Source organism: Zophobas morio, unplaced genomic scaffold (assembly GCF_036711695.1).
Source record: "Zophobas morio isolate AGI-343-1 ecotype UQ-CSIRO unplaced genomic scaffold, CSIRO_AGI_Zmor_V1 ptg000052l, whole genome shotgun sequence".
NCBI lineage: Eukaryota > Metazoa > Arthropoda > Insecta > Coleoptera > Tenebrionidae > Zophobas > Zophobas morio.
Window position 1 is genome coordinate 188,519 of NW_026972157.1, and position 26,413 is coordinate 214,931.

At 25.2% G+C, this 26,413-nt stretch overlaps 2 protein-coding genes and 2 long non-coding RNA genes across 4 annotated transcripts; 1 reads left to right on the forward strand and 3 right to left on the reverse strand.

The window, feature by feature from the left end:
* Window positions 1–106: 106 nt before the first annotated feature.
* LOC135142744 (dihydrolipoyllysine-residue acetyltransferase component of pyruvate dehydrogenase complex, mitochondrial-like) lies at window positions 107–11,513 on the reverse strand. Its single transcript, XM_064074490.1, has 14 exons — window positions 11,448–11,513; window positions 11,302–11,381; window positions 11,164–11,243; window positions 11,015–11,065; window positions 10,642–10,861; window positions 9,471–9,578; window positions 8,885–8,991; window positions 7,578–7,681; window positions 7,187–7,250; window positions 5,468–5,519; window positions 3,306–3,403; window positions 1,653–1,733; window positions 997–1,126; window positions 107–291 (listed from the first exon to the last, which is right to left on the reverse strand). Exons 2-14 carry the CDS (start codon window positions 11,330–11,332, stop codon window positions 158–160), a joined length of 1,260 nt encoding a protein of 419 aa, XP_063930560.1. The 5' UTR covers window positions 11,333–11,381; window positions 11,448–11,513; the 3' UTR covers window positions 107–157.
* A 1,683-nt stretch (window positions 11,514–13,196) lies between these two features.
* LOC135142751 (uncharacterized) lies at window positions 13,197–15,311 on the forward strand. The gene is made up of 7 exons (XM_064074496.1): window positions 13,197–13,227; window positions 13,466–13,595; window positions 13,648–13,681; window positions 13,733–13,785; window positions 13,984–14,064; window positions 15,081–15,181; window positions 15,259–15,311. The coding sequence occupies exons 2-6, from the start codon at window positions 13,467–13,469 to the stop codon at window positions 15,138–15,140; spliced, it is 357 nt and encodes a 118-aa protein (XP_063930566.1). The 5' UTR covers window positions 13,197–13,227; window position 13,466; the 3' UTR covers window positions 15,141–15,181; window positions 15,259–15,311.
* A 1,468-nt stretch (window positions 15,312–16,779) lies between these two features.
* LOC135142753 (uncharacterized) lies at window positions 16,780–17,302 on the reverse strand. Its single transcript, XR_010282623.1, has 3 exons — window positions 17,048–17,302; window positions 16,901–16,992; window positions 16,780–16,837 (listed from the first exon to the last, which is right to left on the reverse strand). It is a non-coding gene; the product is annotated as an uncharacterized LOC135142753 (long non-coding RNA).
* A 2,647-nt stretch (window positions 17,303–19,949) lies between these two features.
* On the reverse strand, window positions 19,950–20,887 carry LOC135142750 (uncharacterized). The gene is made up of 3 exons (XR_010282621.1): window positions 20,546–20,887; window positions 20,113–20,476; window positions 19,950–20,052 (listed from the first exon to the last, which is right to left on the reverse strand). It is a non-coding gene; the product is annotated as an uncharacterized LOC135142750 (long non-coding RNA).
* Between the last annotated feature and the right edge of the window lie 5,526 nt (window positions 20,888–26,413).

Here is a 26,413-nt window from a genome sequence, read left to right on the forward strand (position 1 = left end):
TACGCCCCTATACGAATATTTTGAGAAAAGTTGGATATAGTATTATGAAGGAATTCAAGCTTAAAAATATCTATTAGAAAATTTAGTATAAAATAATGAAGTGTAGCAGTAACATAATCGTCATCGCCTTTGCTCTTATTGTTTTTTTTAAAATGGGCTAAAGCAGCATTGTTGTTGGCTCTTCGATATATTTCTTGAAGGACTGGAGCCACGTGGCGCCTACAGCTCCATCCACCACGCGGTGGTCACAACTTAAAGACACCTTCATGATGTCGGCAACATAAAAAGTTCCTAAACATTAAAATATTGTCACTTTTTATATGAATTAAAAAAAAATAGTAAATTTTTGAATCAACTACTTTTAAGTTTATTTTTACGTTTAGTTAAATTTTAAAAATAATTAGAAACTAAACTTTTACTTATTTTATTAAATAAAATAATAACTTAATCAACTTTATATATTTACGTTAAAATTTGCTTTTTTATTAAATCTTTTAGTACAATTAAAGAAAACAAGAGTTAACAAAAAGCAGCGTTAGCTATAAATAAAACCTATATTTCTTTTTTTCTTTAATATAAACTTTTTAGAACAATATTCATAAAAGTTTGGTTAATAATAAAAACTACGAAAAAATAGAAATATTAATTCGGATATTAATAACTTTATTATATTAAATATATACAAAAGCTTCATTATAAAATATATTTATTTGTACTAATATTATTAAACATTTTCATATTTTTTAAGTACTTCATGCGTTGAATGATTTTGTAATTATGAAATTGTCTATATAATTGTGCACTTCTTTTCATAAAATTTATGAAAAACTAATTTAGTTTCATAGCTTTTCTTAATTATTATTAGTCAAAATTTAAATGATAATATTAAAAAGTATCACATTTCTATTATCTACTAAAAAAAAAAAAAAAATATAAAATATTTAAAAACTTATAATGTTATATAATATCTATTTATATTATTTTCTAATGTATAACCGTCTTCATTGGCCAAAACTTTTTTCTCACGTGCGCCCACCGCCAAAATGGCAGACTGCGGCGGGTTAATAATGGCGGAAAAACACGTGGTCCCGTACATTCCCAAATTGGAAACGGTAAAAGTGCCTCCCTTAAAACAAATAGAAATTCGTTAAAAATATACAATATTTTTCTAATACTAAAACAGTAAACCAATATATATAAAAGTTTATAAAGTAATAATTAAAAAAGCACAAGAAAACTTTAATATTATATTAAAATTAAGTAGTAAACTATTAATATTAAAATTATAATAATATAAAAAAGTTTTATTTAAAGTAAAAATTAATAATATAACAACTAAATGTTTTATAAAAGTTATTAGTATTTTGGAATAAGCTACGCATTATAAAGATATTATATGAAAATATTATGATTACTATTTCGTATACTTGTATAAATGATTATTATTGTTATACCAAATATATGTTTATATATATATATCAAAAGTAATCTATTTTTAAGTATATTTTTAAAGATTATAAATAATATTTAATTTATACGATTTTTAAATTTTTTGTTTTAAAAATATGTATAGAGTTGTTATAAAAAAAAACAATTAATATAAATTATAGCAACTATAACAATATGAAATAAGAATAAAATGAAGATGAGACTTGATATTCGTGAGGAGAAAGTTTGCATGCTCTCGCGCGCGCGGCGAGGTCTTTACTCGCTAAGGAAATTTCTCGTAAGCCCTATAATGCAGTAATAAATATACTAAAGTAAATTAATATATTAAAAAATAAAAAGTAATATTTTTATTATGAAATTACAAGAAAATACGAATAAACAATAATATATTATTAGTTATAATTGTACTAGAGTGTATCAATACTATTTAATATTATTATGGAGTTATAAATAAAACTTTTAGTTATGAATATATTAAAGTAAGTGAATGCTATTTAAAAATATCATTATTATTATAAAGATATTAAAATACTAATAAAAAGATAAACAATACTGAATATTAGTTAAATATACAAAAATGTATTACCACTATTTAACAGAATTATTATTACGGAGTTATTAAAAATATACTAGTAAAAAGATAAACAATACTACTTATTAGTTATAATTAAAGTTAATAAATGCTATTAAATATAAAATATTATACTTTCTATCTAAGTAAATACAATAATAAGAAAAGTTTTCTTGTATTATTTAAGTTTTAGTAATAAAAATAAAAAGATATATAGGAAAAGTTTTTGCAAGTTATATAATTATAACAATATGACATTATAAAAAAAATACTTAAAAAAAAGTAAAAATATATATTTTAAACCTATTCTCTATTATATTTGATTGTTTCCTATTTTACTATTACAATTTTTATATGATTTTAAATATTTTATTGATATAACAAAATGATACACATAAATAAATTATTGAGTAAAAATATTGTATCTATTATTAATGGAAAACTATCTAATATAAATATTCTTTATTTCAAGAAAAAAATGAATTATATTAATTTTATTATAACTATTCTTTGTTGTTTTTCATTTCAAAATAAAAACTGTTTCTTTCAATATTTTATATAAATTAATAAAAAATTATTTATTACTAATTACCTTTATTATACGTATTACAAACATTTCAATGATATACAAAATAATCCTCAAAAATTTCAATTTTTTTAATTTTCATTATTTATTTTTTTTTATAAATAAAAAAATTAAAAAAATTGCTCTTTTAAAATAAATGAAGCTAATATATATAATTAAATTACATAAAAAAAACGATATCCTAATAATTATTGGAGAAAACTCATTATAAAACTTTAATTAACTGAAATCAAACGAAGCAAATATATAAAATGTAAATAATAATATAAATTTTACTTTTTATAAAAAATATTTGATAAAAAACTTTAACTTATTTTACAGATACAATAATATATTTTAAAAAAAGAAAAATTATAAAAAGTTAATACTTGAAGTTTTTTAATTTATGATTAAATACTTATGATTTATATAAATCATAAAAGTAAAAAGGTAACAGAAACACTATAAAAATATATATAGTAAAAAAAAAATAATACAAGAAAAAATAATAACTAAAACCAAAAATACAGGTACAATAATAATAATAAGTAAAAAAAACAATTTATATAATAAAATAAATAATAATATTATTTTAATCATGAGTTATTATTATTTAATATATTTATATTTATATATATGTTAAGGGTTAGGATCATATATATGTGTATATATAAGATTAACTACAAGGAGAGCTAAAACAAATATTGTAAAAAAAAAAACTTTTTGATCAGCTGAAGTAATAAAAGGAGTGATCAGCCCCTTTTCAGTGCTGACTGCAATGCAAACATCCACATGTTGATATTCTCGGATGTAATCTCCTAATAAAGTTAAAGAAAAATAAAAATAATTATAAAAATATTAAAAAAAAGTTAATAAAAAATATTTATATAATATTTAAAATAGTTAATAAAAAAATTAAAAATATATAAAAGTTAAAAAAAAATTTTATATAACAAAAGGAATTTAAATAAGAAAACCTTATATAATACATTTCACAAGTTATTTATTAGTTCATTATAAAAATAATGTAAGTATATTTAAATAAATATTTTCTTAATATTATTTTATTATTTTATGACAATAATAAAGGACTTGAAAAAAATATATTAAAAAAGTTAAAAAAGAATATCTATAAAACTATATAAAAGTTAAAAAAAATTAAAAAAAAATGATTATATAAATAAAGATATAAAATTTTTTAAAAAATATATCTCATAAATATTTTAATTAGCCCTCAAGATATTATAAAAATAATATTTTTAATTAATATTATATTAGTTTAAATATTCTACTAAAGCAAAAAAAAAAGTAAAAAAAGCGTTAAATAGAAAAATATATTAAAGTTATAAGAATATCTATTAAATAGCAAAAAGGTATTTAAAATAAAACTTGTAAAAATTTTTATAATACAGTTCAAAAGTGAGTTATTAGCCCATTTAAAAAAAACCGAAATATATCAATGTAATAATAATTTATTTATAATTATTTTATAAAAGTAAAAAAGTATACTTAATAGAAATATTAATGGAAAAGTGTTATAGAAAAGAACTAAAGAAATACATAATGTTAAAAAAATAATTATAGAAAAAAATTAGTTCATATCAAAATAAATAATTAATATTATATTTATACAAATATTAAAAATTATTATTTTATTAATCTATTAAAGTAAAAATAAACAAAAAAATAAATATTAAAAAAAAAAAGTTAAAAAATATAAACGTCAAAGAAATATTTTTTATATAGCAGAAGATATATTAATAAAAAACTTAGAAAATTTTATATATAAGAAAAAAATTTACCAAAAATTATAATAGCAATTATTATATTTCTTTATTAATATTATCTTATTTTTGTTTTAAAAAAATCAAAAAAAAATTTAAAATAAAAAAGATATTTATTTTATAGCAATAAATTTTTAAATAAAAAAAACTTCTTCATAAAGTTTTTCATTAGTTCATATTAAATAACGAAAATATATTATTTATAATTTATTAATTATAATTTTTTTCTTAGCCTTAATATTTTAATAAAGTAAAAAAAAATTAAAAAAAACACATTATTATTAAATAAAATGAATAAATATATTAATAACTATAAAATATATAAAAGATCCCTTTCACAACCAGCAGAATTAAACGCAGATAAGTAATTTTTTTTATTAATAAATGAATTTGAAAACTTCTTTTAGAATTTCATTATAATTGTCGTGCTTAAAACTTAATGAAATAAAATATAATTTTTTAATTGTTTTTTTAGTTAATAAAAGTAAAAAATAAAAGAAAATTAAAAATATTCAAAAGTTGGTATAGAAAAAAGAAATACTATTGAAATACATAAAAGTATAAAAAAAGTTTACAGGAAAAGTTATAAAAAATTTATTATACTTTTAAAAACAATTTATTTGTATATTAAAAATAATTAAAAATAAGTTTTTTATTAATATTCTATAATAATTTTCATTAGTATTTTTATATTAGTTCATATTAATTATAATAAAAGCTTTATAAACTCCTTTTTTTATAATAAATAAAAATAAAAATATAAAATATAAAATATAAAATATAAAATATAAAATAATATTTTTATAACAAAAAAAAAGTAAAACTAAAAAGTTGTATTAAAAAGTACATCAAACTTTATCACATAAAATATATAAATTATGCTTATTATTAACACTATTAGCAATACTTAATAATTACCAGTGTCATTGTATTGGTAAGTAATATAAATAATTTATAGTTATTTAAACTATTTCTTAATTTTCCTTAAATATAATTACATATATAAATGTATTATTATTATTATTATTATTATTATTATTATTATTATTATTATTATTATTATTATTATTATTATTATTATTATTATATAAAAGTTACCCATCCACGAAGAATTACAAGCCGGAACTTCCTTGCATGCTAGAGCAGAAGCCTGTAAAATACAAGTAAATATAAAAAAAATAATACTATGATATAAAAAAAGTAAAAGTATAATATAAATAACAATAAATATTAATAATAATAAATGCAAATATGAATAAATAACAATATACAAAGATATATAAGAAAAAGGAAAAATCAACACCTACTGATAAGAATGTAATATTATAATAAAATATGAAACAATTTAAATATTATATATAAAAAATAAAATAAAAATAAAAAATATAATATATAGAATTAGAGTATTATTAGTGAGTAATAAATAAATATAGTATAATTAATGAAAATTATACAATTAATTTTTTAAAAAAAATTGAATCAATATATGAAAGTAAAATAATTATAAAAGAAATTTAATAAAAAAAGTATATAATAAAATAAAAATACTACATTAGCCAAATTATAAAAAATGATTACTTAAAAAAATGTTATTCAATTAAAAATACATTTCAAGTTTCAATATAAAAAAATATTGTATAAAAATATAAAAAAATGAAAATATTTAAACAAATAAAGAAAACTAAAAACAGTTGAAAACAGAAAAAAGTTTCTGAAAAAGTGTAAAGGGTATAATAAAACTACAAGAAAATGTATAGTGAAACAATACTCTTTTTTAATAATAGTTTATAGTTGACTTTTTTTTTAAGTATTTATTATTAAATTAGTGTAATTTATTTAAAAAAAATTAATTTCAATATCTATAATATTTAATAACAAAATAAAATTGTTAATAAACTTAAAAAAGAAATAAATATAAAATATATATTAATAAGTAATGTATGGTGGATATTATAAATATTAGGGTAACAAAAAATTATTGATAAAAGTTAATAATAATGAAATATATATTATTATTAAAAAATTAAATAATAACAATGAAACAGTAATTATTATAGTAGAAAACTGGTACTTTAGATAATCAATAGTTACTGATATATTAAAACTATAATATAAAAGTTTTCTTATTTGCAAGAAAAAATTCATTAAAAAGTTATTAATAAAAAATCAATAATTATAAAACTATAAAGATTATAACAAATAAAAAAACCATTGAATAATTATTTTTTACAGTTTAAAAAGAAATTTATTAGAAAAATTAGAAATTTTATTAATACTAATAATGAATTAAATTAAAAAAAAAGTTTTACTATAAATAATACGTTTGCATTAAAAAAACTTCTAGTGATAAAAAATTTTTATAAAATCCATAAAAGTTTTATTATAAAAGTTAAAGAATAATAAAAAAAAGTTTATATATATAATTTTGTAATATTTTAATATATAAAAAGGTTTAATATTTTCTTATTTGCAAGAAAAAAAATTCCTTAAAAAGTTAATTACTAATGAAATAAATAAAATAAAATTTAAACTATAAATACTATTATATAAAACTTTTACAAATAACAATCAAAATCAATAAAACTATCTAAAAACAAGTTTTCTCATTAGCAATAAAACAAATTCAATAAAACTTAAGTTTTTAATAATAGTAAGTAAATAAAACATAGTATAAAACTTTTTAATAATAATCAAAATCAATAAAACTATTGAAAAAAATTTAAAAAAAAATAAAATTACCATAATTAACGCAATGAATAAGAGTATTCAAAAATAAAAAATTATTATTGTGAAAATAAACTATTAAACAATTTTTACTTTAACAATGAAGTCATTAATAGAAAGTTTTGTTTCATAAGCATCCATAAAAGAACTCCGAAGCCTCAAAATGATAGTAATAAGTAAATAAAAATATAATAAAAAACCTTTTCGCTATAAAGTTTTATAATATAAATAATAAAAAGTTATAAATTAATACTTTATTATAAGCAAAAAAAAATTTGTATTATAGTAAAATGTATGATTAAGAATAAATTAAAAAAAGAATACTTTTTATATTATAAAAATAAGCTAAAAAAGTTTGTATAAAAACAAACAGAATAAAACTTTTTTATAATGAAATAAGTAAAAAAATATTATATATAAAATAACGAAAAAAATAAAATATAATATACTTTTTATAATAAAAAAATAATATAAAATAAAATACTTTAAAAGTTTATCTAAACTGACTTCGCACGTCAAATAATAATGAGGAATTGCCGTTTTCGACTCAACAAGCCGAGCAGAAATAGTTTTGCGCATGCTCGTTAACTCAAATAATAAAAAAATTCATAAAAATTAAATATATATAAAAAGAAAATTAAAATAACAAATATTGTAAAAGGAAGGATTTAAAAAAAAATAGAAATATACAAAACTAATGATTAGAATAATTAAAAACTATAATACATGTTATAAAAATAATATAAACTTTAACGGAAAAAAAGTTTTTTGTAATAGAACTGCAAGAACTTTATTTAAATTAACAATAATAACAAAAGTTTATTAGTACTTTTACTAAATAAATAAATAAATAGAACTAAAATAGAAAAGTTAATTGTTATTATGAAATGCTCAAGTTTATTTTTTTAATGCGAAAAACTTTTTTATAAAATATTTCATAAAAGTAAGAAAATAAAAATTTTTTATTGTTTTATTATAAATTTTATATAAAAAATTATTTCATTTTTTTAATAATACTTTTCCCTATTTTAGCTTTCATCAATAGAGAAAGGAAAAGTTAACAAACTATAAACTTCTTACTTTTTATAACTTTATCAGGTACATTCAAATTTGTCAATTTGGTAGGTTCTAATGTAATAAATTATTTATTGCCGCTTGTTATTAATTTTTTTATATTATTGGTTCCTTTTAATTAAAGTGTGTCAATTAAAGGTATCAATCTGGTAAGTTTTATTAAAAATGATCAGTTATTCGATTTAAGCTCGTTACCGAATCGTCCTTATCGGTAACTTTTTAGGTATTTTTTAAACTCTATTAGGTATTTTAAAGGTAATTTGGTCACCCGTTTATAAGAATTTTGCTATTATTAAACGTAGAAACTTTCACATATTTAGTATTTTTATTTACTATTATTATTTACTTTTATTATCATGTATTTTTTAGTATTTTTGTTAATTTTTTTTAATGTTTGCAGTTTCAACTATTTTCAAATATATTATAATTTTATTTTTCTATCTTTCTAAAACATTTGTAAAATGTAGGAAAAACGTTTTTTTTACCAAATTATATTTTATTGATATTTATAATTACGCTATAATAATATTAAAAAATTGACTTAAAAACTTCTCTACCATTATGAAAGTAAAGTATTATGCATAGAAATTCGTACAAAAAAAATAAGTTAAATAAAAAATAAAATAATAAAAAATAACAAGTAATAAAATATAATGAATACTAAAAGATAAAAAAAAAAGGGTGAAGCTTATAATAATATTTCATTCCAATATTTACTTCAAGATCAGAATAAAAAGAAGCAGAGGAAACTTTCGAAGAAGTTTTTGAAGTATTTATACTTTTCAAAACATCGTCTGCTATAATCGCGCCGTTAGGGCCGCTGCCTGAAAAATTAATGAAAAAAAAATTTTTTTTGAAAGTTTCTTGGTTCTAGTAAAAGTTTAATATTACTTTTATTAGCATTAATAAAATTTATTTATATATAAAAGTTTTACTTTATATAAAATTAGATAAAGAAGGGCTTCCTTTTTAAAAAAAATTTTTATAATAATTATTAAAGATTATTAAAGATTTTATTGGTGCATATTATTATTATAAAAGTTTTACTTTATATGAATTTTAAACAAAAAAGTTTATTACTATTATTTAAATATAAATTAAAACTAAATTTAAACTTTTTTAAAGAAAAATCTAAAATAAGAGTTTATAATTAAAAAGTTTTAATATTTTATAAATTATACTTCGCCCGACTACTAATAACTGCGGCCACTGATAATAATTTAGCAAATTTTAGAGTAAATTTAATTATTAAAACTAAAATTAAAAAAACACAATTATAAAAAAATTAAAAACAAATCAACACCAGATATGGAAGAAAGTAGAAGCCGAAGGTTTTCTGCCAATTTTTTAGCGAAAGGCGAGGCGCCTACGTGGCCATCCTTCGTCTTCTCAGAATCTTCGGGAGAAATTTCTTTAACAGGTTTAAAAAAGTTTTGAGTAAAATCAAATTAATAATATAATTAGTTTATAAGTAAAATTGAAACTAAAATAAAACTTATAAGTAAAATTAAATATTTTTAAAATAAAATCAAACTTTCCTTTTACTTAAAGACTTAAGTAAATTTAAAAATACCATAAATTTTAATTAATCATACAAGAAGTATATGCGTTTCTATAGATTCGCTAAATAATTTATTATAAAAAAGTTAATAATTAAAGTGTAAACCATAAAAAAGACTAGATTCAAATTTTTCGACGATATTTTTAGAATTTTACCAAAAAATTAATTTCTAAAAGGAATTAAAAAAGTTAAACTTATATTAATAAATAACTAACTTACAAATCTCCCATTAAAAAATACTAGCGAAAACTAAATTAAGTTTCAATTATTAAAATCTTTAATATTAAATTTATAAAGTATGAAAAATATATCGTAAAATCATATAATTATTTTATAAATTTATTAAGGAAAATTTTCAAGTATAATATACTAATTAAAAAATTCATAAAAAGTAATTAATGTTATTGTAAACTTCTACGTATTATAATTCAATTATAATTTTAAGGAATTTCATATAAATAACTGTATTTAAAAAAAAATTAAAAATTTTAATTAAACCTATTTAAAGAGAAACAATTTAAAACTGATTAAAATTTATAAACTGCAGTCATTTTAGCTAAACAAATCTTAGAAAATTTAATAATAAATCTAAAGTACTAAAAAAAAATTGACAAATTGGTGTAAAAATTTCTTTAACTCAAAGTTATTAATGTTACACAAATTTTATAAAAAATTTTTCAGAACTAAAATAATAAAACTAAAAAAATTAAAAACAATCCAAATTTTTTTAACTTATAATATTAATGGCAAACAAACTTGAAAAAAAATACTAAAATAAAAAAAATAAAACAATCAATGCAAATAAAATTTTACAGCTCAACTTTATATATAAATACAAAAATTAATGTAAATATTTTTAAAATTAAAATACCCAATTAAATAAAATTAAAAACTAATCAAGGCAAAATTTTACTTTTTTCTTGCTGCTCTTTAAATTCTTTCTTTTCTTTGGGCTTCTCAGAAGAATCTTCAGACGACTTTTCTGCTTCAGATTTCGAATCTTTTGAAGATTTCCGATCTTCAGGCTCTTTCTCGGTTTCCTTGTACTGAGAAAAGGCTGCAACGTCATCTTCCTTTTCTACCATAATGCATAAGGGAGTCTGAATAGGGAGATCTTTTTCTCCTTGTAGTTTCTAATAGAAATAAAATAGGACCAAAAGATTATTATCTAAAAAAAATTATATAAAAACTGTATAAAAAATTGTAATTTCATGGTAATAAGGTAATTATATTATTAATAAAGAGTTAAAAATTTTAATAAGTAACTAGTTATATTAGCTACTAACCAAAATCTTAGCAAGATAGCCATCCTCGCTAGCCTCAAAACTCATTGTAGCCTTGGGAAAATTAAATTAAATTTAAATAATCTCACTAAATAAGAATTTTCTAATAAATTTTATATTATACTTTTACCATTTATAAAATTATAAAAAACCTTATCTGTTTCAATTTCAGCCAAGACATCGCCGGCGTTTACCCTATCTCCTTCTTTAGCAACCCACTCTGCAATATTTCCTATATTTTAAGCAGTAAAAGTAATTTAAAAGCTTACTGATAATAATATAAACTTCACCTTGCTTCATCGTGGGAGTTAAGGCTGGCATCTTTATTTTTTTATGCTCAGGGTAGCTTGCATAGCTTCGAAGAAAGTATCTTATGAGATGTTAGAATAATGAAGGCAAATTTATATACTAAAACTAAAAAACTCCTTTATTTAACCTTATATAACTTCTGGTAGAGTTAAACGGTAGGCAAAGTGCTGATTTTAGCCTCGTGAAGTTTTTCAGTGAAAAGGTCATAGCAAAAAAAACTTTTTTTTTGTTCACTATCAAAATATTCAATCTTTATATGGACGAGGGCTGTTGGACAGATCATTTTTTAGGCTACGTTACACAGCTAAAATTTTCTTGAGTTTTCATAATTCTCACTTTCCTGACTGAATTGGAAAGTAAATAAAGTGATTCCTCATAATCCTTTGGCATTTTTTTAGGATTTCAAGCTTAAATTATCGACATGGTATCTAAATATTAAAATTTGAACGTTTTGATTTCAGTGGTTCTATTTTCACAAACCTTCAGATCTATTAATCCATTACTGTTTTCATCGTAACCCTTTTTTATAAAATTACATTCAAGAAAATAAAAGTCAAAGACTTAAGGTTAGTCGCGGGTGTCCGTCCTTTATTCTGATCCCATTGTAAGGAGTTGACAAAGATCTTACCAGTTAAATACTTATAGTAAATCATTACTGTTCGTTCCATCTACAGAATCATTTATTTTAAAAAAACTTTAAATAATGTGTGTCGAGAAAAGTTGACGACTTTAGTAAAGTAATGTGTATTGATTCGTTCAAACCGCTAAAACTAGTAAAAAAAAGTTAAACTCAAAACTGTGGACTTCTAACGTCTAAGTTCCAGTTTTAAGACTGAGACATTATAAATGACGTAACAGCGCATAAGACTTTTAGTCCACAAAGGATAGTAGTGAAATTAACAAATTTAACAATGGCTTTGAAAAATTTATATAGTTCGTAATTAGTAAGGTCTACATTTTCTATATATATATATATAACCTATAGTACTCAAATAGTAAACCCAGTGGTTGTGACAATCAGTCTTTAAAGTTTTGTATACAGTAGTAGCCTTAGTTTAATCTTTTGCTCTTTTTTTCTACTTTTTCAGTAGACAGCTTACTTATAAAAAAGGAAATATTTAAAGAAGTGATAAAGGAGGGAGCTAAAATCAATAGATTGCTCTGCGCTTACACCTCAACGACGATAATGGAGATGAACGAGTTATATGCAACCAAAAAATGCATAACGTGCTCCTTATCTCCTTAATATTGTTCGTCAGACCTTTATATAAAATTGTAACTTTTAATAAAATTAATAAAATCCCTCCCGGATGACTAACTCACAGCTTTTTCACTCCTAAATACCAATAAAACGCATATTCTTTTTTTTTTAAGCATGGAATACTCCGGTCAGCGCTAAGCTTTAAACCCGCTTAATCTGAATTCCTCTCCTCCGAGAAGGGATAGGACGCCCTCCAGTGCATTCTCCCGAAGGAGCTTCATGACTGAACCTAAGGACTTGGGAACCGTATATCTGCTCCGGACTATTAGAATTTTGTTTAGGGGAGTTGTACACGTAAACCACCATAACAGAAAAATGCGGTTAACACCGAAGGGATCGAATTCGCGACCTTGAGATTACGCGAGAAGGCTCTAACCGAGCTATGATGACAACTCACATTTTCGCTCGCTAAATTACGTATACAAATTTTTTACGGGCTTCCGTCAGGAGAGTAACCCTCAAGTACTAGACCAGCCAGCCAAGCGCCAGCCAAGTCTTCCCAGTAAATATACATGATTTCCATTTGCTTGACTTCTCAAGGGAAAGCACGTGGATGTGGAAGCATAGACAACACCGAAACTTAGTATCCGTTCCTTATCTTACAGAACTGTGGAGCCTTCTTAGTGTGGATATCTTATCGGTCACTGTAATGTTTTTTATCACATTTTATCGCTTTTTTTTTGGAAGTTATTTCCGAACACATGTTTAAAGTGATACATGTTTTGAAGCGAGACTTCCTATATTAAACTATAAAAAAATTCTACTATAAACAACTTTTGCAAAGTTAGTTAACTTGTAAAAGCTACATAGTAGTGTATATATTTCTTAAGAAAACTTTATATAAATAAAGTTTTTTAATCCTTTATATTTTTTATAAAAAAAAGAATGGGTAAAATAGAAGAAATTTCCGAGGAAGAAGCTAGAAAAATTAGTGAAGAACAACTTGAAACAGTAAGTAGTGATGAAGATTGGGAAGATGTAGAGACTTTTGAAGAAAAATTTGAGGCTTTAAAGGTCTCTTTTGTGATACTAAAAATTCTAAGTCGGCCTTAATTTTCTTTTATAGGAACTTATCCCTTTTACTATCAGGAAAACCTTTTGTAATGCTTTCTATTCAGTAAAGCAACATTTTTTTAAATCACTGCGCGTAGCGGGAACAGCGGCTTGGTTTCTTTCTTCTACTGCGATATTTGTAGTTTTACCGGTTCCTATATATTTATACTTTTTATTTATTTCATTTATTTATTGTTTAGAAGGTTGATACTATAAAGTGTTATAAAACTATTATAATAGAAATTTATAAAACTTTTATAATTAAAAATAAAGTAGTTATTTTAATTTCGTTTATAAACTTTTTTGGTGAATTACGTTTAGTTAGATTACTTTTTATTTAATCTGGTAGGTTCTTTTTTTTGCTGAAGAGGAAAATCATTTTGAGGAACAATTGCAGGAACATAAAGAAAGACTTAAACGGCAACGATCGGTTTACTTTCTTGTTTTATTATAATTATTATAAATTAGTTTTAATTTTAAAATATTATAAATTTATCATTCCATTATAAAAATATTTTGTGTATATAATTATTTTGAATTTTTTGCTATCTTTTTTTTTCTTGGGAACTTTTAATTATTACTTGTTTATTTTACGTATGCACTTTTTTATAGAATATCAAGAGATTAAGTTTCTTTTTCAGTTTTCATTCTATTTCCTATACAAAATACCTTTTTGAGGGTATTATAATTATTAAAAAAGTTATGTCTATTATATAAAATGAATAGTGAAAATTTACTTTTTTTATATATATTTTTGATAAAACGCTTAGAAATTATGTTAAAGAAGTTTATTTAATATTATGAAAAAAAATTACTTTTTATTTTCTAAAAATTTTTTTTTCCTATTTTCTTATTTTGATTTAGGGACTACTTAAATTATTTAATAAAATGGAGTGCGTATCTTAAAATTTTATTCCTTATTATTAACTTTATATTAACTGATTTTTTTGAGTGTTTACTTTTTTATTTCTTTATGATTTTTTATATTGAGTCCTGGAATATTTTTGGATTGTACAACTATTTCATTTTTTAAAACTTCGTTTTATTTTATTCTTGTTTTAGTAGTGCAAAATTCGTCTTAATAATGTTAATTTAAACTTTATTTTTATACTTATAATATATACATAATTATTATATACTGCGCAAATTAGTAGACAATATTAGTTTATTATAAATACTTTTTAGAATTTTTATCTAATTTTTTAATTAAAATTGTAAAACTATAATTTGAGATGCATATTTCATATTTAAATAAACGTTTTTTAATTAGATTGGTTATTTTTTAAAAGTTGAGTTAAGAATAATAATAATAAAAGTTAAAACATTGTTATTAATATAAGTCATAAAAACTTAAAGTTGGAAATTTTTTTAAATTTAATTTTTAATTTAAATTTTATATAATGTAAAATTTTTTTACGAATTATCTTTTTATATACTAAATAATAGTTATTGCATCCGGATCTCTATGATCTTCCTAAGGTTGATATCCCGGCTCCTCATTTTTAAAGCTATAGATTTTCTATTTATAATTTTTATCAAACAGTCAAGTAATAAAATCTTGAATTTATTTATATTTATAATTTTTAATTCTTTAAATTTATTTAGATTTACAAAAAAACTTAAGTTTTTGTAGGTTTCTTATGTTATGGCACGATATTCTGAAAAATAAAACTATGAGAAATGAGTTATGAATTAGGCTACCTGAGTTTTTGCAACTTTTTTTTTTTAGGTTTTAGCTTTATTCAACTTTTTTGAATTTGGTAAATTTATTGTTAAAAATTCTCCTTAAAAATTTCTTAAGTTAAACGTTCAAGCTCAATATTTATGTCAAACGAAATATTCTCAGGCAAATCGCAAGATATACTGAAGGTTTATATAGAAAAATGGGGCAGTACAAAATTAAAATGATTTAAAGTAAAGTGAACACAAATTTTATTACTGTTTTACAATGACAGAACGGTAAATCTTAAAAAAAAAGTGTAAATAATGCGTTCATTGTAAATACTTTTTACCTCATGAATAAATTACTTGACTTTTTATTGGTTAAAAAATCTGGTAGTAAAGTTATGCAGGTAACTAACGCATGGTAAAAGCACGTGTTATTTCTCCTATTTACCACGTGCTTGTTTTTTGTACGTAAATTAGTCTTTCGGAGGTATACACACTTTTTCTCAGGGACCGCCAATTTTGTGTAATCACGCAAAAGACCATCAAATTTTTAGTTTATGACTTTTGCAGAAAAAGTGTTTTATCTTAGTTTTGCAACGAGTCTTAGCTTTGCTTACTTTATTATTCCAATAGTAACACTACGCTGAACAGCTGACTTGTAAAAGTTCTGATCAGGCGGTGTTAATTTTAACTGCTCTTTTTTTTTTGTACAATAATATTTGTTATTAATATGCTTCAAAAAAAATTAGGTATTTTAAAATATATTAACAAATTGCGAAGTTACTTTTATACTATAAGAAGCTTTAACTTGTCTTAAAAAAAATAATAATAGATAAGTGTAATATAATTACCTAGAAAACTGAATCTAAACGTTAAGTTGTGCGCAATTCACTTTGAAGGCTCCTGGGCTCCTCGTAGGTCATTGCTTGATCGAACTAGTCCAGAGGGCTTAAAAAAACTTTACTTAAAGTACGTTATTTCCTAGAAAATGGTCATGTTCTACTCGCACCTTAAACCGACTTAGTAGGATGAGATGTAAGAATTAAACAAGGCTTACTATATATAAACGTGTAAAAAGTGTGTTTATGTCCTCCGCGGTAGTTGAGAAACCAGGGAAATAGAGTCGTAGTGTCTAATTAAATACAGGTGAGTTGAAAACCGGAGAAAAAATATAAAAGTTTTACGAAAAAGCCAAACTCTCTGTCTGTTGCTTGGAATTGTTATAATAGACGGTAAACCGATTATAAAAATCAATATATAAAATAACTAAAGCGGTAAGAATTGCAATACTCGGCTATTGTCAATATTATATTACAACCATTAAGTTCACAAATATAACACTGTCTTATGAAAAGACGGCGACTTTATCAATTTAAGTAAGAAAATCACAGCAGCAAAGTAACGAAACAAAAGTTTTTTTTAGTTTTATTTTGCTTTATTCAATTCCAAAAGATTAAACAAGAAATCAATATCTGTTCGTTTCTATCATGCGTCTTCCTGCCATTATCGTTCTTATGCATTCGCGACACCGAGATCTTTATAAAGTGTTTTTTGTAATTAAAAAATTTACTTTATTTATTTACTTGCTGAAAGAATACCTGTTTTTAGGGTAAAAACCTTTTGTTACTTCTTTAAATTCTTTACAAGCTAAGCATTGATAAAACTCTTCATTTCCTTGTTTGATCCTTTCCTGTTGATCGTGAGCAAGAGTACCCGAATAAAATTTAGTAAGATTATTTTTATACTTGACTTGCTCGCTCTTTAACTGTATGACGCCGGCGTCGTAAATTCAACGCTGCCACTTTATTATTTTTTAAGAGAACATCCTCAGCTGGTCCGACCTCACTTTCTTTTAAATTCCTAGCAGATGCAGCTACCTTGTGCACGTTAACTTTTCCGAAATTTATTTCTTTTACATTTGAACTTGTTATGTTAGATTTATAACTAGAACTAACTTCTTTTTCTGTAGTCCTCGAAAGAGAGGAAGTAGTTTTATTATTAGTATATAGCGAGGGGGAAGAAGTAACTCGTTGCAAAAGCGAGGGTGAGCCAGAGCTACATCGCTTATTTTTTATTTGAAGGGAATCTATATTAGGCGAAGCTTTTTTGCTCTGCAAGCCTTTCATATTGGTTGTGGGAGTCGCTGTAGAAAAAAGATAAGCAGAATTTCGAGTTTTGAATTTTTTTTGCTGAAGGAAGAAATTGGCTCGAGCTCTATTACTTTGTAAGTGTTGTAAAACTTGTTGATGCTCTGCACGCCGTCGTCTTTGAGGCTCAAAAATGGGCTTTCCTTGTCGAACTTTAAGTTTGATCCCATACGTTTCATCCTGTATGGAACGTCCAAACATGGGATCTACGACATCTGCACTGTCCATTCTAGCAATTTTCTGGATATTTCTACTTAAAATAACGTTAAAATAAACAAAAATGTGAGTCTGAGCTATAAAGCAAGGTGGAGAGAAAAAAAATTAAGATCAGTAATTATATTTATTTTTTTAAAAATGGCGAAGAGATATTCAATAAGTTTTAGCAAAAAGATAAATTTTGACGATAACTTTTTTAAAACAGCTTACAAGTTCAATATCTCTCCTAACACTGACGAAGGAGGTTGGGGTTGGTAGCCGGGAATGTAAAAAGCAGATTCTAATATTGCATTCAAACTTATTCCTTGTAAGCTAGCCATGATATAAAGGTAAAGGCCTTCTTTAAGGTAACCCACCGCAAGTAGCCCAGTAAAATTCGTAAAAATTTTAGATAGGAAAAGTAAATTTTTTGAACATATCTTACTACTACGTTGATGAGGGTTTTCAAGGAGCGCCCCCCTTTTTTTACCCCTTAGGTACTGGTTACTATGTATATCACTTACCGCCTAGGTTCAACTTGCAAGAGTAGGTCTACGGAAACCGACCCCAATGACAGGCTCGATCTCTAAAACAATCTCCGGTAAGTTTGAGTACCATGTCCTAACGGATTAGGCAGCAATAACAAAACGTAAAAAAAAGCGCTGAATTTAATTACCAGTGAACGCAAAATCCATTTTAAGTCCCAGAGTTTTGCCCGTTAAAGGGTTAAAATTACTTATCCTACAAGGATTCTACTTGTATTGTTTTCCACACCAGATATTGCTAATATATAAATGTTTAATTCAAAGCAGAGAAAAAATTAATTTAACTAAGCAAGTGTTAAGAACAGACACAGAAAAGCTAATCCCTTATAAATTTTTTGTTCAATTACAAGGTTTACGCTTTGTAAAATTATATAAATTATTTGTCAACTCAAACATACGCAATTTCTTTAACTATTGTTTTTTCTGCGGTGGCAAAGATATAATAATATAATATTAAAAATACTTTAATCTTTGCAAATGGTTATTCAGCACTATTGGTAATATCGTTGTCCGGTTAAACAAACACTAAAATCAATTAGTTGGTTTAGATGCTTTGTAGCCCCTTGACAACTCTAGAAGTTTGAGCCAGGAGTATATATGGAACTCTAACATTTCGACGAATCAGGACTAAACGACGTCTTTCACAAGTATTTTTAAAAATAAAAATGAAAATGTCCAGAAAGTTTTGAACTGTAAATAAGGTAATATTACTCTTCCAAAGTCTTCAGTTTATAAATTAGATCAATCTCGTTCTTCAAAAGATCTGCTTGTGGTGCGAGTTAACATAATTCTCAGCATCTGTTTGATCACTTTAATAATAGCGTTCTTCAGCAACTATCCGATTCTTATTATTCCTAGCTCTGACTTTAATAAACTTTTTTTTTTTTTCATTAATACATTTCCAAAATTTTCCTACGGATTTTATAAGCCCTCACAGGACTAAACGTATATGCCAGTGAAAAAAAAAGTATGGTTAACATCTTTTTATCTTTACTCCACGTCATCTTGCTTAATATTGTCCTGTCCTTTGCGGATTGTTAATATTGACTGACGTCGGCAGAGAGGTTCTTTGATATTACTTAGGCACTAGATTAAGTCTGGACTAAAACGATAAATGTCTTGGAATTTAAGTTAAAGTTAGTTATATATATTAATAACAGTTCAAAGCAATACTAGACTTTAAATTGATTCGAGTACTTCAAAAAATTTTCATCACGAGTTTATAAAATATTCATTTAACCACACTGATAAAAACATTTTTTTTGTTTGCTTTGTTCGCTTTCTTCAAAAGATATATGACTTCTAAAAACTCAAATGCCAATTTTATTATAAGGTTTACTACTAAACTTTTACGTTCCACACCTCAAAAGCGATTTTCCAACAATTATGTCCCTTCACCCTAATTTAACGTCTAAAACCACCTGAAGCAAAAGAAAGCCATCTAGAAACTGTTAGCATGTCATAAAATACGCGTAAATTTTGAGTATCAAATAAGAATCATATAAGGCAAAGTCAATATTTTGGGTTTTTCACTGCCGACTTTTATGTAAGTGTTCGCTGCCTAGGGAAATTTCTCCTTTTACCTTTCCCCCTATTACCATGGTGCTTTGCAAAACGTAGTTGCTCTTAAGAATTCTCTTTAAAATTAAAAACAACTAAAAAATATAAAAGGCTCTGATCCCTACAACACGAAAATCTGTAAATTATTTTAACTGTGGGCAAGCTAAAAAAAAATACCATGATTACTATATTTTAATAAATCGAAGCTTTCCTTCAACCAACAAGAAAACTATAAAATATGAGGCGTTTTCCAAAGTAGAGCCGAAGCTTCACCTTCACTTTTGTTATCCGTGTGGCTATCACCTAAATTAGTGTAACCAAAAGAGTTTGTTTAACTTGAAAACAATATATATGGCCAAATACTTATAACTGGTGAAATTGTTCTCTGTGCTTGTTAAAGTTATAGTTTCTTTGACGTAACTCTTTTTAGGGCTTCATTCTTAATTTCAGTAGGTACATTGACTTATTCGAAACCAGTTATGTCGATTCCTGGATTTTGATTTAAAACATTGAAATTGGTTAGGATCCACCTCAAACGGGGGGGCGGTGCCATCTTAAGACAGTCCCTCGATCTTTAAAGGATTCCTCATCGACAAGTGTTACTTCGCCCGCACTATGCGAGTGCGCACTACTTACTACTACAAATGTTCATAAATTTTTTGGAAAACTGACAGCTTGAGCATTCATTGCTTGAAGGATAGCTAAGAAGCTTAAAATGATGGGCAATCTATTAAAAATATTAAATTTTTATGAAAGAACGACTTGCAAGCGTGAAGAAAAGTTACAAAATTTAAACCTCACAAATTGTTGATAGAAAATTTTAGTTGCCCAACATCGTCAAAAATCATTTAGTGTTAAATTTGCTGCTGTTGCATAAAAAAATTAAGTAAATATTATCGGCAAGTAACACAGTTATTTATACAGCCTATTATAAAGGGCAACAATAGAGTGGACGTACACCCAACTACCATGGATAACTCCCTAAATAAAAAGGCAAGTGATGAAGCAGTGAAGTACTACGCACATATTAGCATCAAAGAATGCGGTCAAATTCAAAGCAAAGAGAACCAAAAACTGAACCTCAACCAAGCTCGCTGACTCGAAAAGTGTTCAAAACTGTTAATTATACTTTTTAATTATAAACCAAAGAAGTATTTTAATTATTATTTGTAGCCATTGTCATCTACCTAATAAAACATCGGTTCTACGCAGAATAGCAACGACTGGAAACCAGCTACTAATTCTCATTATAAATTAATGCTAATTATGGTTAAGATCTACTTTTGTGGTTACAAGTTTGTAATATATTTTTTGTAATATACCAAACACATTTTATTTTATCAGCTACGTATCCTTTATTATCAAAATTTCGTATACTAAAAGACATGGATCTACAGAGGCTACCAAAATTTATAAAGCACCAAATTTTTTTTAGAATCTTAGTTTGTTTAGTAACAAATGCTTACCAAATAACCGCCACAACTGACGTCTATTACAAGGATAAAGATAAATATGTGTCAATGAATCTAAATAACATGCAATGTGAACGCTACTGTATACTATCTTAACTAGTATATACTTGTAGCTTTTCAATATTCGTGATATAACCAGTCTGTTATAATGTCTTACGAAAAAAAAAAAGTGATGGCGGGGGGGGAGGAATTTACAACTGTCATAACAAAATGATAGAAAAATAAAATTGGTGGTAAAGGACGCGACCGTTAATTCAGGTTACAACGGAACGTAGCACCAGATCATAAGGAGAAACTGAAATGAAATTATTACAGCTGTGGAAATACAGCTGAAATGGGTATCGCCGAAAAGGAGAGGAAATAAGCTTGAGAAACAGCAGTTGAGAACAACGAACCTAAAACACAAAAATAGAGCTTTATTATAATGAATACAAAGAAATAACTTCCTTTAAAAGGGAGTCGTTTAACTTATACACTTGTAGAAGAAAGAAGAGAAAACAATTATTTGCGTACTTTAACAACAAATTTAGTTAATATTTACATGATACTTGAGGCGCTGACGGGATCTAAACCTACGAACTATAATATTGCAGTTTAATTCAGGCTGGCAAAGTGTAGCAATGACAGCATTAAAATAAATAATTAGCTACCATATCAAGTTGCATATTAAAATGTAATATAAAAGAACTTCAACATTTAGTATTTTTTTGTCTTTAGTACATTAGAAAACTGAGCCACGTAATGATTTAAATTAGGCGCTACTATTTATTAGGTTTTTTTAAAAAACCTCGAAGTCTTTAAAAATAAACGTTCTGTTTATCATACGCCTTGCAGAGAATATACTGGCGAACATAAGTTCTAAAAACTTTCTAAAAAGGGAGTGTAGTATACTTGTGAACAAAGAAATTAGGTTAAAGCTGCTGAAAGTTTCGCCCCCTGGAATTAATTTAGTGGAACACGTAACGTTCATTTGCGAAGATGGATGTCGGCAGTCAAAAATAATTATAACTCTTTCAGGTTCTTTGAGGTGTTTGCACTAGCTCGACAAATTAATGCCACTCACTAAAAGAAATTTTGTGTTCATGATCTCACCAAAAAAAATGAAGTTTTTCCCACAGTAGAGTTGATGGTCAAAGAGATCGGCAGGACTAACAAAATTTTTACTAATCATTATTTAAAATTTGTATAGATTCAGTAAGATAGAGGCTACATAAAGTAATTAAATCTCTTGAGCACTTGAAAAAGACCTTTTTTTAATCTGATTTTAATCAAACATAACGCTTTTTCCAGCTAATGGAAATTACTATATGGATATTTTGGTTTCTTTTCTATTTGGGTGATAAATATTACGGATTATTAGATCTCGACTAAGAAATCTATGGGGTAAAAATTAAGAGTTAAAGCAATGGATTATGAAAAGACAGGCTTTTAGTATAAAGCATTAAACAACCGCTTTCTTTAGTAGCCAGAATCCATATTAATATAGTAACATAGATTGCTTAGAGTACTGAACTTTATCTTAAGCAACATAAACGCACGGCTGATAATTGTTAGCACCACAATTCGGTTGCAGGGTTTCTACGAAGAGAGATTTCCGTAACATTGAGTAAAAGATTAAAATATAATAAACACACGAGTCTAAGTTACTAGGACAAGTTACTATGAAGATAAATAACCAAGAAAAATTTTTTAAAATTGTAAGCTAATTTTCGAAAACTAAGATTATTGAACTTAGAAACTGAAGTGATATTGAGGTTTTTTTATTATATAAAAATTTACGGTAACGAGTTAAGAGTATTGTAGAAATTAACTCTTAGATACACCATTTATTGTTCCGGTAGACACCGCAGCCAAATATATATGGTATGAAAGCAGCACGTTTGGTTATAATTTACGACACTAAGTTATTGCTTTGGGACCTAACAATGTAAATGTTACATATTAAAACCATTATACTGGTATGATAGTTGTTTTCCTTAGCTCAACGGTTAGAGATATAGAAGCGCATACTTAAGGCTGTAAGTTCGATTCCCGCCAATGCGACTCTCTTTTTCGGTCTTTGCTGTTGCGTATTTAACCTCGCTTTAAATAGAATTACGATAGGATTACGCTTAAGAGTGCCAAACATTCCGTTGAAATACCCCTTCGACATTGTTTTTTGATCAGGTGTCAGTAAACACGGTACGCATAGCTATTTTTTTCTTTCATGGCCAGATGTTCGTGTAAAATATTACGTACTCGTTTCATTAAAATGCTTACAGTATCCGCTACCTCTCCTAATTTTAACTTTGTGAATGTCAAACCGATTTTGTTTAAGTTTTCTATCATCTCTGGCGTAGTCACTTCAGTGGTCAGTAAACTAGTGATTCGCTACTGGTGCTTGTCCGACCCATTTAAATTCAGCAGCGGAACATTTAACCGTCGTATTCGATGGAGAAGAGTCCCCTAACTTTGAGTCTAATTCATTAATTTTGGTTGTTAGACCTTTAAAAAAGTATAATCAATGATCACACAACATTTTAAATTTTTCATTGTGCTGAACCTACTTGATGCGTTTATTTTGACGGATTGCTGTCAAGGCATTAATCGACATTGACTTTAATTTTCTAAGGTAACCCAATAAAGGATAAAATCAAGCAATGTCTTCATAATATGCGGTAAAATGGCAGTACATTCATATGAGGCCCAGAATAGATCACTCCACTCACGTATGTATTTCATAGGCTTGGCAAAACAATCTTCGTAGCTACCGCGCTTTATTAACATTTAACTCCTTTGCTAAAAGCCTATTGCGTCATAACTATAATTAATTTATCAGTAATTAACAAGAGGGGACCTAGTAACTTAAAAAATGATCTAGAACAATAAAATTAAATAGTTATCTTTTATTTATATTCGTTTTTTTCCATTAATTTAGTTACAACGAGCTGATTGTCAATAATTATAGTTCCCATTTTTACCTTTTACGATAGTAATGAAAATATTCGTAATAGTCTTTGCAAAAAAACATTCTACTATTTAATTTTGCTTAACATTTAAAACTGAAATCTATCTACCACACCATAAATCAATAATTTTGGTATTCATACTACCCCGAAAAATATAATAGTGTAAAAAATGATCTATGTCTCGACAATAATTAGTTGTATCTTAGTTGCTGTAAAAAGCCTTAATAACTGTTTGCATATTGTAAAATTTTCTTAAGCAGACTTATGCGCTTGATTGTTTAAAAAAAGGAACAGGACCAGTGATACCATCCCCTTCCCTAATAGACAACACCAAACCCATTTTGTGAATAACACACCGCTAGATATCGGTTTCTGTTTATAAACTGGGACTAACTTCTATAAGGCAATGGTAAAGTAAACCCTGAAACTTCTGTTTCTTTATTAGGGAATTACAAACGTTAAATTAAACTTTAAGCTGTTAATTTAGTAACCCGGCAATAGAATTTTAACTTGCCAATATTAGAAAATGGAAGGGATCCCTTTAATAGGAACTATGCCATTAACCATTGTCAATTGCTTTAAAACTATCCAATTGTGGGCCTATATAAAAATATTCTATCAACCAATCTGTTTTTCGTGTTTTTCTTAGGCATCTAGGAACACAAACAAACTATTTATACTGTTTTGCTGCGGTTTATAGGTATTTTAAGAAAACTATGGAGTTTTCAACAACATATTCTTCCTCGATACCTGCCAAAGATGCTATGAAAAATTGGAAAAGCCCTTTGTATATAACTTTATAAGTTTATCTATACGCTTTCTCTCTTATCTTTAAAACAACGCGTGTAACTTTAATTGCAAACATTATCTGCAAACAATTTGTGTATTAGGGATAAGCCCACAAGAGAGTACATGGCTTCTGTTTACTGGAATTTACTTATTACCTCTCTTCTAGCTTTTTTAACCGCTACCTCAAATGTAAGCTTTTATGTGGTAAGTTTTACGAAGAAAGCACTGCTGTATTAACCACCTCAAAGTGTATTTATAAAACAATACTTTTTCTATAGCACCCCATTATAAGCGGCGCTTGCTTAATTGCTTGCTTAGTAGCTGTGAAGAATATCACACCGACAAAAAGCCACAAAATTGCAAGATTTTTGTGTATGTGCGGATATAGTGTCTTCTCAGGTTCAGACTTTTTTTTTGCAGAAAAAGATTATTTTGTCACACTTTACTGACTACTACCTTAAAATTTATTTAGGTAAACATCAATATTAGAGAGTTTAAAGTAAACAATTTTTTTTATAATTTTTTTGAAAATTTATCAGCTAAACAATTACTTCTTTAACTCTGTTCCTATGTATATCGTAGTTTACAAAGCAGCTTACTCGTGTGCTACTAAGTGTATTCAATTTTTACAACTTTTTAAATTTACTTTAAATTTTTTGCGAAAGAATTAATATTTTTAACTCATAGGATTACTAATAAATCCACTTCTCCAAATGACACTAGCCATGGATCCTTCGTAATTCCCGTTAAAGTTATTTCCACGAAATATCATACATAGTTACTATCCTTTTAAAACAATGACTTACTTTTTATTTATGTTAATAGAATTGTAGTAGCTGCACTTCTAGCCACTTGCGCCATTTTTGCCTGTTTTAGTCTTTCCGCTATTTTCGCAGTAAACTCAAAGAATTTGTTCATGTTCGGCGGTAAAATTGACCTACATATATAAAGAGAAAATGACCGTTGCTATAGTTTCTTCTTCTAAAGGTTTCTTGTCTTCTGCGCTAACCTCTTTAGCCGTTCTCTCTTTGACAAATTGGTTTTTCCAGAGCGAACTAATTATTCTTATTAACTTATATGCCGGCTTATTGGTATTTTTTTAACCTTAAATTAAAATAATCATATTGTAATTTCATATAGATCTTCAGTCTTTTCATAATCTACGACACTCAGGCAATCATTTTAAGTTTTAAGAAAGGCACTAACGATGCTATCGGCCACGCGCTCGACTTATACTTGGATTTGTTTTCCGTTTTCTTTCGATTAGTTATAGCGTTAACGCGGAATAGAAAGAAAAGCGAGAGCAACACGCGCAAAAAGAAATCGAGGATTTAGGAGTTCTTAATAAAATAAACAAGTAATAGGAGAAGTTTCACTTTTTCAATAGAAACACAACACAATAAAAGCCAATTTGCATAAAATAAAATTTTTATGAATTTTACTTTTTTAAAAGTT

Excerpts from the sequence above, each read along its gene's own strand:
- LOC135142744 (XM_064074490.1), bottom strand. The coding sequence starts at position 11,332 with ATGCCAGCCTTAACTCCCACGATGAAGCAAG. Across the intron at positions 9,579-10,641 it reads TAAAGAGCAGCAAGAAAAAA|AAATTTCTCCCGAAGATTCT; the intron begins GTAAAATTTTGC and ends AACCTGTTAAAG. Across the intron at positions 7,251-7,577 it reads AGTTTAGATAAACTTTTAAA|GCTTCGGAGTTCTTTTATGG; the intron begins GTATTTTATTTT and ends TATCATTTTGAG.
- LOC135142751 (XM_064074496.1), top strand. The coding sequence starts at position 13,467 with ATGGGTAAAATAGAAGAAATTTCCGAGGAAGAAGCTAGAAAAATTAGT. Across the intron at positions 13,596-13,647 it reads AAAAATTTGAGGCTTTAAAG|GAACTTATCCCTTTTACTAT; the intron begins GTCTCTTTTGTG and ends TTTCTTTTATAG. Across the intron at positions 14,065-15,080 it reads GACTTAAACGGCAACGATCG|TTATTGCATCCGGATCTCTA; the intron begins GTTTACTTTCTT and ends ACTAAATAATAG.